This window comes from Chironomus tepperi, unplaced genomic scaffold, assembly GCF_022539635.2.
Source record: "Chironomus tepperi strain 1889 unplaced genomic scaffold, CSIRO-AGI_Ctep_v1 contig_453, whole genome shotgun sequence".
NCBI lineage: Eukaryota > Metazoa > Arthropoda > Insecta > Diptera > Chironomidae > Chironomus > Chironomus tepperi.
In genome coordinates, this window is record NW_027226575.1 from 656,310 (window position 1) to 670,001 (window position 13,692).

Consider the following 13,692-nt stretch of genomic DNA (forward strand, 5'->3'; position numbering starts at 1 on the left):
TCATGATCTGTCTCGTCTCGTTATTGTAAATCTTTTATTTGTTCTCTGGATTATTTTCCTATTCCAAAATATTGAGTATGGTAAAGGACTGACAATTCTCGATATCTGATATTTAAAATTTTAATGAATTCTCTCCAAGCAAAGTACAGCATTGCATTTCAATTAAATTCTATCAAGGTTCATCAATTTATTTGAATTTTAATAGGAAATTCAATTCCGATACTTTAAGCTTTTAAGAATGAAGATAAAAAAGGAATTCCACATAAATCAAGGTACAGCACAAAAAAAAGGATTTTAATTACAAATTTCTCATTGATAAACTGCAATTGGTTCTGAAATTGAATTATTGAGGATATTGAAAATTATTCATCCATTCTGGCAGTTGAATGTGATTGAAATTCTTAGTATCTATTAAGGTTTACGATGAGTTTGAACTAGTTTTGAAGTTTTTCGTGGGAATTGTTTGAATATCCGAGCGAAGCAAAGCTTCAAGTGGAAACAGTTCAGCATTCAGAACTAAAACTGAGACTAGCAATATTATCATGAATCAAAGCTCGAATTCAACTTGAATTTTATATGAAACAGGATGTGAAGTCATGTTATTTATGCAAATTCGATGTCAACCTCGAGCTCTGCCACAAACAAATAAATATCCTGAACATCACGTCCTTCAAATGCATTAAAATATCATTCAACTTAATCACTGATTACAATATACAACATATGACATTTATGCATTTTCCCGACAATCAAACGTACTCTATAATTACTGACATATGAGAATGGATGAGAACGTTCATTAAAATCACGATGTCAATTTAATTCCAAATCATTTTTCACATCCCTATAATTTCCAATCGTAATGCATCATTATGTTCAATCGCAATATCAATTACAGTAAACAGCATTGACTAATAGATTTACAAATCAGTAACGGAAATGTATCATGAAACATTGAATCATTTGCTATTAAGGTTCAATATATATTTTTACAATTTAAAAGTATTTCATTTCTTGTTCAACAGCTTATCTCTAATGAGAATCCTGTGAGAAATCTTTTGAAATTCAATTTTTCATTTTGCTCATGCCAATCGAGAGAAAGAAAAGCTTTCAAGCGTCATTGAGTTTAGAGTTTTCTTTCTTTTCAAAAAGGAAGTAACAAAAAATAATCATTATAAAAGAAAAGTCCATTAGTAAGTCATCAATAACGTCCATTAAAGTCAATTTGCTGTACATAGAACATTTTTGTTTAGTTCGCCAAAAATCGCAACATTTTTCTCGTTCCGAAAATTGATCGATTTTTATTGCAGTCATTAGTGCCAGAGTGAATTTTATGGTGTGGCCATCAAAAATCATCGCAAATATTGCCAATATCGAGTGAAATTTTTCTGTCTTTTGTCGCACATACGAACACTTTTTTTTTTTCAATTCCATGTGAATCATGGACTAATAAAATTTTCATCGATGTCACACAATGACCAGTATTTGTCCTTTGGGGCAATTGATGTTAAAATTTTGATGTATGCTGAAAGGTCAACGATGAGGAAGATAATTTTTTTATATGGTCAATAAATGTCTCTTGTTCAGTCTCTAAAAATTTTTTTGCTTGTGGCTCAGTAAATATTGATTTTGAGGACAATTTTTCATGTTGAGTGTTGGAGTTGGATCAGGTTTTGTGCGCTGGATTCAAGCGGGAATTCATGTAAATGATGGATTTTTGTGGGCTGTTTTTGGGTTTAAATCTCAACAGATCTTAATTTTACTTATTTGATTAGACCTAATGGATGCATTTAGGGGATTCTGGCTTCTAACTCTAAAGCAGTGGTGGACAACCTTTTATTTTTCGCGATACACATGAAGTTAAGCCTCTATCGAAGCCGCACACTGCCATACGATTCATGGAAGACCACTAGTGTGCCGCGGTACAAAGGTTGCCAACCACTACTCTAAAGCATCCCTTCTGCATGCCTTTATATCTGAGTCTTCTCTCTTATCCATTTCAAAATTGAAAATTCCATCATTAAACTTAATAAACTTCAACATCAAAATAAATTCCAAAACTGCAATTCCAATTCCACATGTTACACAAATCTCACAACTCAAAGTCATTTATTTTCAATTTAAAACTCACATCCATACTCAATACTCGATCATTTTCAGAGAAAAATTTCTCTATTTCCGATACATATGCCAAAATCTCATGTCCAACTGATGCGATTATGTATGAGATTATTCACACATTCGGAGACAATATTAATATATATAACACATGCACACACATTTTTGGTCATCAAATGACAGAGCATAAAATAAAGAAGAAAATGCGCAAAAATGTGAAAGCGATTTGTGGTCAATTGTGGATTTGAATGTCTATCATCAAAAATCGATTTTTGAATAATGTCCCTAGCATGTCTAAAGCTCAATCACAAAAATTGAGTGAGAATAATATGCATGCTGTATAATGGATTTATATCCATAATGTGTATCTACAGTGAATTCAGCCAAAAATTGAGTGCAAAGTGCAATTACAAAAAATCAGTGACTTTTTTGTGGATGTGTAAAAATCAACATTCAATTCAACGATCACAAATTAAGCAATTTACAGCATAAAAGCAAGCAAAAACTGTTTAAAAAAGTACAAAAAATTAATATTTTTTCACCTCTCTTTCGATGACCTTCTCAACATATTCGAAAGTCTGAATGGTCGGTTCACCGGTGAGCGGATCCGACACCTCTTCAGTTCGTTGAATTATTTTCTCATCAAGGATTGTTTCCTTTTCTCTCACTGTCACTTGACCAGGGCGAAGTTTTATTGCAATTCGGGGAAATTTTAGTCGACTTTTTGTGAATTTTGTTATTAAATCTTCGTTAGACTACAGGATATATTTTTTGTTTTTGGAATTTGGTGTGTGTTAAATGAGAAAATGGGAAAATATTAATAGGTATTAAATTTCATTAATAATTGATCAGCTATATATAAATGTATCAATATGTTAATGGGTGATTAAATAAATTGTTTTTACATTTTTTTTTATGTAAAGGCAAAGGGTCAACAATAAAAAAAAATAATATTGAAATTCAATAACGGCAACAACATAAATAAAACAATTTTGCATTCAAGGGATGATAAATGTGCTTAATTAAGTAATTTAAATTACGTGCTGGAAATCATTAATTGCTTTAAAAATTTAAGGTTATAATTTCCTCCCACTTACATTCATCTTCTCATTACATCTTAATGAGATAAGTTCATACAAAGTATTCCTTTGACAATCTACAGATACATATATGTGCACATAAAAAATGTGATTCGAGTCAATAACCCCGAAATAAGTATTTACAAATTCTCAGAACTTTGTCTCATCCATGACTCGAGACGACATGACAGTCGTACTATATCTTGATATATCACTTTACAATGCATAAATACTTCGAAATTCACATACTTTAAGAATCAAATGATTTGTATAGAAGGATGAAGGATGTCATACGTCTGTGTATCAAGATCAGACGTGGAATCAAATATTGATTTGAGATATCAATTTTTTTATTGTCAAATAAAATTGAATTTTGAATATATTTATTGGATATAGAAAGATCAAATGAATATCTTAAGGCATTTTAGAGCTGTTTGAAGTGATTCATCCCTCACACAAATCGTACAACTGTCATGACTGTCAGAATAATCCCCAAAGTATCTGCTAGACTTCACAGCATAAAGCACTAATCCGTTAATCCAAATAAAATTCAATTCCATTTAAATCAAAAATCCTCAAAAAAACAGTCCAACTCTAAAATCAAGTCAGCAAATCATCCCTTGAATGGGTAATCAAATATTTACAAAAAAAAAAAAAACAAAACACGCAGGCTGTAAGCTACAAACAAAGCAAATTGAACCATAAAAAGCTTTAAACATTTTCAAATTACGTAAGCAAACAGAAAGGCTATCGTCAACACTCTAGTTGAATTTATATTTTATTTTATTTCGAGGGGATGAACAATAAATTGAAAATATAACAAAAAAAGCATAAAGCAACTCCAAACATCATAAAAATTTTTAATGTTTTTATTTTTATTGAAGCTCTCGTAAACTTCTTTTTGATCCTTTCGAGGGATTTAAAAATTTTGGAGGTGTTTTGTGTTATTGATGTTCAATTGATTGAATGTATGAATGGGTGTGCTTTTGAAAATTGAGGCTTAATAATTAATAATTCATGGTATTTGATTATTGGTTTAATGCATGAATGAAGCTTTACAGTTGTTGCGGAAATGGTTTGTATGGAAATTTTTGATTTGTTTGGAACGGAAAGTTTGTTTTAGAGGATATATTGGTTGTAGGTTGGAAATACACAATAGTATGTGGTGGTTAACACTTTGAATACAATAGGGATATAAAGGAACAGGGGTTTGTTATTTTTTATTTTTTTTATTTTAAGACAAAGAGAGTTAAGGTCCTATCGTTTCAGATTAGAATGAGGTTGGTTCTCAGGCACGCCATAGCGACTCAATTGCTGAAATACACCCAAACAGCTTAGAGAAAATCTCCAAATCGCAGACTGTGTGAAGCAACAAAAGTCCTCTCTACCTCGCTATTAAGGTTAATGCAATATTATTCTGAAGGAAAGCTATAAAAAGCTTTTGAATAGTCTCAATGAGGAACAAATTTTGAAGACTCGAATTATATGAAAAGTCTTGAGGACTTTAGTCGACTTTTCCTTATGAAACTTTAAGTCAAATAGTTGACTCATCTGAATCCTATTTTAAATCAAAATGACATCAAAATGACCAAAATTCAATCTGTCTTAAAATTCAAAGATTAGCAATTCCGTCCCATATCAATTAATTTTGACCTCATTTTTAAGCAACACCCTAAATCAGTTTATTTCTTCTTCAAATGACACAAAAAAAATTGTAAATCATCCTGAATATAAAAAGTGTTTTAAATTACTGAAATGAGATGCGAATGAAGTTAAAAAAATGGCAAGCAGCAACAAAGGAAATGAAAAATTAAAAATACGTGACAAACAAAAGCAAGGACAACAGTAGGGTCTTTAAAACATACAAACAAAAAAAAATTGGGCATAACATGAAGAGAATAATGAAAGAAGTCGGAAAATAATTAACATAGCATGTACGCGGAACAACGTCATTTTTCAATTTGTCTCTCTTTTTTTCTATTCCATTTTCACTTAGCAGCAGCAATGAAATGTACACAATGAAGGAGAAATGGATAACAAAAGCCCATCGGAAAGAACCGAAAAAAAAATTAAAATAATTAACGCCAAAACATCTTTTCATGCTTAATTAATATTCAAAGAACTTTCGCGGCTAATTAATTCGACATCTCCTTAAAATTACAGTGGAAAAAAGGAAAGACAACAGCCGAAGGATGTACGGATCATTCAGTTGTAAAGAAAGGAATGGTCGCTCTTGACTTTATACTCACTGTTTTAACATCTCTCGACAGACTTTGTGTACATTTGCGTGAAGATAATTTAAGAAAATCAAATTACATTCTTATGCCGTAAGAGAAAATGGATCGAAAAAGCTCATAAAAAGAGAGACGAAATGAAAAATTTATGAAAAAAACAAACAAAATGTCTATAAAGGAAGTTACGTCACTAGAAGAACAGAGTCATTTCCGAGCGACACAAATGAGGATGGCTCTGCCACGGAGCATTTAAGGCTCCGCCTGAACCTTTTTTATTGATACTAAATGGAAACCGCGTATTGGCAGTCATATCAACTTCAAACGGAAGCGACTTCCATTTGATATTAATGAGGGAGGTTTAATGGAGCCTTTCCAGTCATATGGCAGTCATATGGACGTCAAACTGAAGCCATTCCATTTGGTATCAATAAAAGAGGCTTAACAGAGCCTTAAAAGCTCCATGACGAACCCATCTCCATTTGTGTCGCTCGGTATTCTAATGTTGACTAACTGTGACATTTTGTCAGTTTGTCTTGCTTTATTTACCATTAGAGAATAATTTTCATCCTATTAGTTCCAATTTCTCTTCTTTGAAGTTTGTTTTGAATGTCGAAAGTGAGATAGAAGAACAAAATATATAGATAAAAATATTTATTTGATGCTTAGACTCAATGAGGCTTTCAGAATTAGTAAAATACATAAGAATTCTATGGAATGGTCAATGGATATTCCGAACAACACATAATGTCAGTGGAATTGGGTGGTGGAGTTCAAATTTCAAGGCTCAGACCAGATCAGACAATCATCTAGTCATGAATCTCTGTAGGATGTCCAGCTTTGAGTCTTAATGTCATGCATTAGTATAATCCACAACACAATAAATTTTATGAACTAAAAATAGCTCCTCTAATCTCTACAGCAACAATAAAGAAAATTAAGAGCTAAAAATTCTTAAGGCCATAACTTTGGTCATTAGTGACAGTATCTAAAAATATCAAATCTCCCCAACATCATCCATTAAATAAGAGCAACATCATAATATGACGTAAACAATAAAGTTTTATGGAGATTTTAATGAAATCCAAACGATAAGCATCAAATTTGCATGAAAATGAAAGAAGATTTTCGAGAAGGAATAAAATATAAATTGAGATAATTTTTATGTCATCTCATGTCCACCCATACTGCTAATTACGGTAAATGAGAACTGAACTAATCATTTTATTATCCATTAGACTAAAAGCATTTGACCGAATTATTTTAATGTCAATTAACATTAGAGAAATGCAACCATGAATATGAAGATCCATACTAATACAATTACTAATATAAATTGCTACATAGAAATATCTAATATTGAACAATCTCACAGACACACACGCGCACGAATGCATGCAAAAAAGAGAGGAAAAATAATTTTTTTTTGTTCATGCATTAAACTTTATTTTTTCACTTTATCCTTACCTCTTCCTCCTCGACACCATCGAGCATATCACGTTGCATCTTCTTCTTCAAATTTCTAATATCATCTGCTGATGGTTCATTGTTTAGGCGTTGTATCATGATTTGAGCTTGAAGTGCGTCTTGCTCCAATGATTTAAGTCTTGCTTGACGCCATTCAGCCCGTTTTTGCGCTCTGTAAATGAGAAAAGACAACAAAGATATAAAAAAATTTTGTCGTTTATGTGTTTTTAGGATTTTTATTTTTTGCAAGGTAAGGATATATTAAATTTGTTGGGAATTTTGTTCAAATTATTAGTATAAGACACGGTTTAGGGGTGTTTTGCTGTCAACACATGTTGCCTGTTGATTACGAGACTTTCTTGATTATGGTAATCATCCAATTGTCATAACAAATTTTATGTAGCATGCAAAATCTGGACATGTGCATATGCATGTCTACAAACACTTATCACTGCAATTAGGAGAATTACAACTGAGCGGCATTCATTTGGTAGTGGCCACAAAGTGTTTGCAAAATAGCTCAGCTTTTACTATTTAGCAGATTTCACTTGACCACCGTTTGGACAACATTTCATCCAAATCTAGTCTAAGACATAAATACAACTGATAATTCACCAGGACCCAAACCTTGCTATTTTGCTTTACATTCTTTTCAACAAAGTGAAGCGACATTCTAACAGTTCGTTGAGCAATAATGAAATTTATTTTATTCCAGTTGGAATAATTTTCTTGCTTTTTTCCTCGCTTCTTGTTTTCGAAGGTTAGAAGTAATCTGTTTACAGTCCAAAAAGCTCCTTTCATTAATGTTTAGATAAAATATATTTTGCCTGAATTTCCATTTAGTGTATAGGGAAGTTCCGAGAATATTTAGAATAACGTGATTGAGATATAAAGCATAGGAATATCCAAATTCATGTCAAGATCTCCCAAGATGCTTTTTGAAGTCATTCTAGAAGCATTATTAGATTATTTTTAAAGCTTAAAACGTTAAAGACTGGATGATTGCGATGGATATACTTCCAATTCACAGCACTCCTCAAAAACAGTCACATCAACCCTCCATCGACCATATTCAATTACTTTAACTTCTCTAGAACATAAAAAGACCACATAATTTTGAACGAACATGACAGTAACCAACTAAATGATCCAGCAAAAAAATAGAAAGATTTCAAATTTCACCGCCCATTTGAGTTCAACGATATTTCCTTTCTTCTTCCTTTATATTGTTTATTACACGAATAAAAGTTTTCATATATGATCCAAAAAAAAAGGGACAAAGAAGGAAACGTGTGTAAAAGAACTAAAAGTAGAAAAACAAATTTATTTTTATTGGCACTAAGGAATACATTTTTGGAAAAAGAAAAAAGGAAATAAATGAAAATTTGCTTATATTTGCACAACATAATAGAGATATCTGGTTTATACGCACATTTATATACCGTAAATGTTAAGATGTGAAAACGAAATGTAAAAGTAAATCAATTTGGATGAAAAATTTAGTAAAGGAAATGTGAGGAAATTAAGGGAAGCAGAAAAAGTTTCATGACGCCGACGTCTGAGTATATATATGGAGGTAAAAACGAACTTTTTTTTTATTCTGAATTGTAATCAATTTCCCTTCTCATCGTCTTACTCAATGTCTTTCATCTAAACCAGTATACATGTGAATTATCTTGATTTGTTTGTTTTGCCTTAACGTAAAGAAAATTGGAGCAAAAATAAAATTTTTCACACTTTGGCAACACACAGAAATAACAAGAGGAACGTGTATGAGGTAGAAAGGAAGATAATATTCAGCACAAATCAAATGAATCGGAAATTGAGACATAAAAATTCAGATATAACGAGACATGCAACTGTGAAGAGGAACCAAATACTGTGTGCCACACCGAGGATAAACATAATCAGTGGAATCAGCTAAATAGTAAAAAAGAAGAGGAAATCGCATGTAATCGTTACACGTTCAAACCATGTGCGGCACATGTTGCCATCATATCACTTAATAGATCCCTATTTCACATACAATTAAATTGCTACACGCGTGAATGACATTGTCGATGAGAGTCTTCTTTTGAGTTTGTGACGAGTAATGAATGGAATTGAATTGATGCTATGTAGTTCAAATGCCATGACATGATTTAGCAGGATGAAGTTTTTGTCATTTTGTAGGTATTGATTGAGGTTAAAGATTGTAAAGGATTTCTATGGGTGTTTCTTATTGACTGATATGCTCTTTGAATGATTATTGGATTAGATTATACTGTCTACATTTGCAATTGTTTGAAGCTGCATGCAGCTTAAGTGCTTGGTAGCCAAAATAATAGAGTGGTTTCTCTGAAAATGATAATCACGATGCCGTCAGTCTTTTTGATGCTTTTATATTTACACAACAACGTAGCAGTGCTCCAACGACTATGTAGATTATCTGATGAGCTTAAACATCGATTCTGCGATTTTAATTTCAGGACTAAAACCATTAATATGAAAATTATCGTTTTGAAATCTCAACGTTAGCTCAAAAGTTACAGTTCCTTATCATGACAAAATTGAATGAAAATCTCAACAAATTCTCTTTATTCTCTTAGATTAAGTCAAGATTAAGGCGGCATAAGCCTTAAAAGATCTCAATTTATTCCTATATCTGACAGTAATCTCAACTCTCAATCGACAGCGATAAGTGTATCACTTCCAATCCAATTATAAAGTTTGTACCTATATTTCAATTAAAATGTTCTCGGATTTCCATATCTACATATTCATACCTTCATAAATTTATACAAATTACTAACAAAGGAAAACTTTATCATAAATAACGTTCATGTCTTAAACACACATCTATGCACAGCATTCTTTTCTTGGTAACAATAAGCTCCTTTACATCTCATCTCATTCCATCCATTTTCACAAAAAATGAGCGAGAAAAAATAAGAAAATTAATAAATGAAAAGAAAAAATTTTTTCTTAATGTTGCTAAATCACCTGAAGCTTACTTTATTAAATGCATGAATGTAAGGAACAGGAGGTGTGTGTAAAGAATGAAAGAAAAAAAGTCGCATTGTCATTACTAAAATTTTCACTAACTTTCGCTTCCTTGACACCTCTGACTTGCTGTTTTTTACACATCTCGCTTGTATTCAGCAGTAGTAGCAACAATGAAGCAAGAAGAAAAATGAGTTGAAAGCTCAAAAAAATCTCTTCCTTATTTTTTATCTACTGCCATTACAGCCTCTTCCTGTCGTTTAATTTTATCGTTTGTAAAAAAAAAGATGAAAATTTTTTTACTTCTTTCGCGCTCGTTCTCGTTCATATGGCAAATGGAAAGAACATAAAGTTAAAATTACACATTTTTTTAAGCTATACGCATTTGAATGAATTGCTTGAAGGGATTTTTCCATGTCGCTCTATGAACTGTCTATATTCAGCATAACAGAATGATATTAGGCTTAAAAATGACACTGAAAATATTTCTGTCATTGCTTTGCTTTTGATAATTGTCTCATAAATTCATTTAATGAAAATACCTATAAAATGTATGTATATATACGGAATCAAATAGCAAACAGTTTTGTGTGTAATTTGAATAAAAGAGACATTTTTTTAACATATGAGGAATCTCATCAGTTCAGACTAAATGTTTCAATTTGTATTCTTCGCATCCTTTGAAATTGGACACTCTTTTGATGGTACTTTTGGTTTTTGGAAGTAAGGGTTTCATGTGAATTGGGTTTTGTATCAATAGAACATTCTGTGGTGAATTCAAAAGCAGGATTGCGATGGCAGGTAAGTGTTACAGGTGCAGGTGACGATTTCTGTCAAAAGGTATTGTAACAGGCATTACTTGGTGACAAGCTAGGTCACACTGAGACATACAGTGTCAGGTAATGACAAGTGGCAGATTTATGACAGATTGCTACCATAATTACTTTGAGTTTGCCAAGCTTTTCGCCCAAATTGAGCTTTTCGCTTTCGTGATTGACATTATTAGGTTTGGAGCTTCTTTCGCTTATGATAGTTGCTCGAACTATAGCAAGCTACTCGAACCATCAACCCGTCATCTAATGTCAAGACGCTACAAGTGTCTACCCCTAGTTCTAACTCCTCATCTTCTTATTCCCCTACTCCATCTATTACAAGAATAGCAAAATTTATATCTTCAATATAGAGCTTATATTCCCATACCCGTTTGCAAAAATTTCAGGTATTTAAAGTCATCTTAGAATCCTCTTTTTCTGTGTCGTGTGAAAAAATATAAATATTTAACAAAAACGACTGCGAGAGATAAAAAAAATATTTTTTAATTTGTCATTCATCTCAATTTCAAGAACAGCATCTGTGCTTATACATAAGACACACGATTTTTTGGATGCCGCAAGATGCTGCTATATTTTTATGAAAAAAAAGCACAATTTTTATGCTTTTAGAAATTGAGGAAGCATTATTTTTTAATATTTCACTTCTTTCTATCTCGAAAAAAGGAGGCATTAAGGAGTGTTAAATATTTTTAAGATGCTTCTCACATTTCGTCATCTGAATCTTGTCTATTTTATCTGATTTCATCATAAAAATTTTGTGTTGAACATCAAAGAAATGGCAAAAAATCGAGCGAGGAAATATTTCAAGTTTTTTAGATTCCTAAATATATATAAATGTCAAATATAAAACAGTGTCATTTGGGAAGTTGGGAAAGAAACAGGGGAAAATAGATGAAATTTTAAAAAATCATAAAAAAGACACAAAAAGCTCTTCGCTTCCTTGTGGGGGTTTTGGAATAAATTTTGTTAGTTTTTGATATGCATTGAGTGTTGGATCAGCTCGATCGATACAAACTATTCATGACACCCAAGTATCTTTCTCATGGCTGTTAGAGCTTTTTAAGCTCCAAGACGTCATTTCCCATTTGAACTGTATTTAATCCCTTTGGATCAAATTTGTGCTTCTGTCTCAGAAGCGAAACCATCTCCAACACTTTAAATCAATTTAAAGCATCTCTCAGCAAAACTCCATCAAATTACCTTCAAATGATACCCACAACCTCCATTAAAATCCATCCTACAAAGGATTCAAATCAATTTTCAATTTCCAGTCCCGAATACAATACCTTTACATCCCTAATTTTCTAATAATATTTTCTTTTATGAATTAACCTTTTTGTTCCTTCCTGAAATTTTTTTTTAAAACGTCAATGTAAATTCATCCCAAGGGAAGAAGTCAAAAAGGAAAAGGAAGAAGAGCTTTAAAGAAATTTATCTACATTTTGCTTGCATCTTCAATATTAAATGTGAGAACAAAAAAATCTACATCTGTACAAAATGTTACGACTTTTATATTAGCATATCTCCCTTACATTTCTACCTTTTGTTTCTTATTTTTAGTGTGGAGCATATGTGGGAGTAAAGTGTATAAACGCGATATTATGTCGGGGAACAAAGGTGGTATATGTAGTCTTCGTGTGCAACATTAAATTTTATGACGCAACAAAAGAAACCTAAACTTATGATTTAATCTACAGATTCTCTTACCTTAATGTTCTCAATTCAGATGGTGATAGTTGCGTTTCATCAATATCTTGAATCAGTCCCAATTCTCTCGCACGCTTTTCCGCCTTTGCTGTACGAATTGGTATTCGACTTATAGGGGATTTTGATGGTGATTTTGATCTGAAATTAAATGAATGAAAAGAAAAATCCAATTTAAAAATTCATCTTTTTTTTGTTCGTCCCTCATTACATTTTATGGATGAGTATCATCCCAATTTGCGTTTTAATGTTCATGTGTGGGTTTATATAATTTAATTAATATTGTTTCAAGATTATGAATTTTCATGAGAACGAATTAAAAAGGAAATAATTTTTTATGGACTTCAGCCATGAATTTAATTTCCATAATTTAGACACAATGTTGGAATTTGGTTTCTTGGAAGCAATAGACTTTATGGTTGTGGTCATTGATTTGTGGGATATTTGGATAATTTTATGGACAATTTTTCAATTTAAATATTGGATTTCATAAGCAATTTGGATCATTAATGTCATTATAAATGAAACATCAGCCAGATCTGGAACAATCGATTCAATTTTGATCCTACTCATCGAATAGTATTCAATTTCTCGGAAACAAGTACAAAAATATATATTACAAGTCTTAAAATCTCAAATAATATTGACAATCTCTAGAAATTCTGCAAAAATGTCGTAAAAATAGACTCATAGCAAACCCTCCAGCCTTGACATACATTCCTCGTATAAACAATCCAAAAATTGTAATAATAAAAATTTTCTAATCGCACAGTCAACATCATTAGCATTAATTTATTCAAAACAGTAATGATTAACGAAAATCATCGCCGTGATTTTCTAGGGATGAATAAAAAATAACATTCAACGCGGTAGCTAAGAGCATCAATAAATACATTTAAATTAGAAAATGGATAACTTCTATATTATAGGAAAGATGAGAGGATAAAAAGAAGAAGCTTGCTGCAGGCATTAGCCATGGTACATGATTTAAATTTTGAATTAATGAGGGTTAGAGTTTTAAACAAAATGGAATGATTCAATAATATTAATAATAATGGAAGTGAATAAGACGAAGTTTCTATGATGGATGAAATCTAGCTGCTGTTTTTCAAAAAGCTTGCAATATGATCTGATGAACTAATCTTTAGATGCCAAGTCTAAGTTTATAACAAATTTTGTTTTCGCGGAAACTTTGTGTTAAGTAAAATTAGGATTATGGATAGATTCTAAGTGCATTAGATATAACAACTAGCAATCAGCAATGAAATATGTACTCAA

General features: G+C 31.6%; 1 protein-coding gene across 11 annotated transcripts in view; it reads right to left on the reverse strand.

The window, feature by feature from the left end:
- Positions 1 to 13,692, reverse strand: part of scrib (scribble planar cell polarity protein) — a 99,016-nt gene that overhangs the window by 12,611 nt on the left and 72,713 nt on the right. For 9 of the 11 annotated variants that reach the window (XM_070651116.1, XM_070651119.1, XM_070651126.1 and 6 more), the window contains 3 exons: positions 12,418 to 12,555; positions 6,896 to 7,067; positions 2,661 to 2,873 (listed from right to left, as the gene is read on the reverse strand). In XM_070651116.1, coding sequence (XP_070507217.1) covers positions 2,661 to 2,873; positions 6,896 to 7,067; positions 12,418 to 12,555 — 523 coding nt within the window. The remainder of the gene's footprint in view (positions 1 to 2,660; positions 2,874 to 6,895; positions 7,068 to 12,417; positions 12,556 to 13,692) is intronic. The other 2 variants (XM_070651123.1, XM_070651118.1) reach the window with 1 other exon arrangement.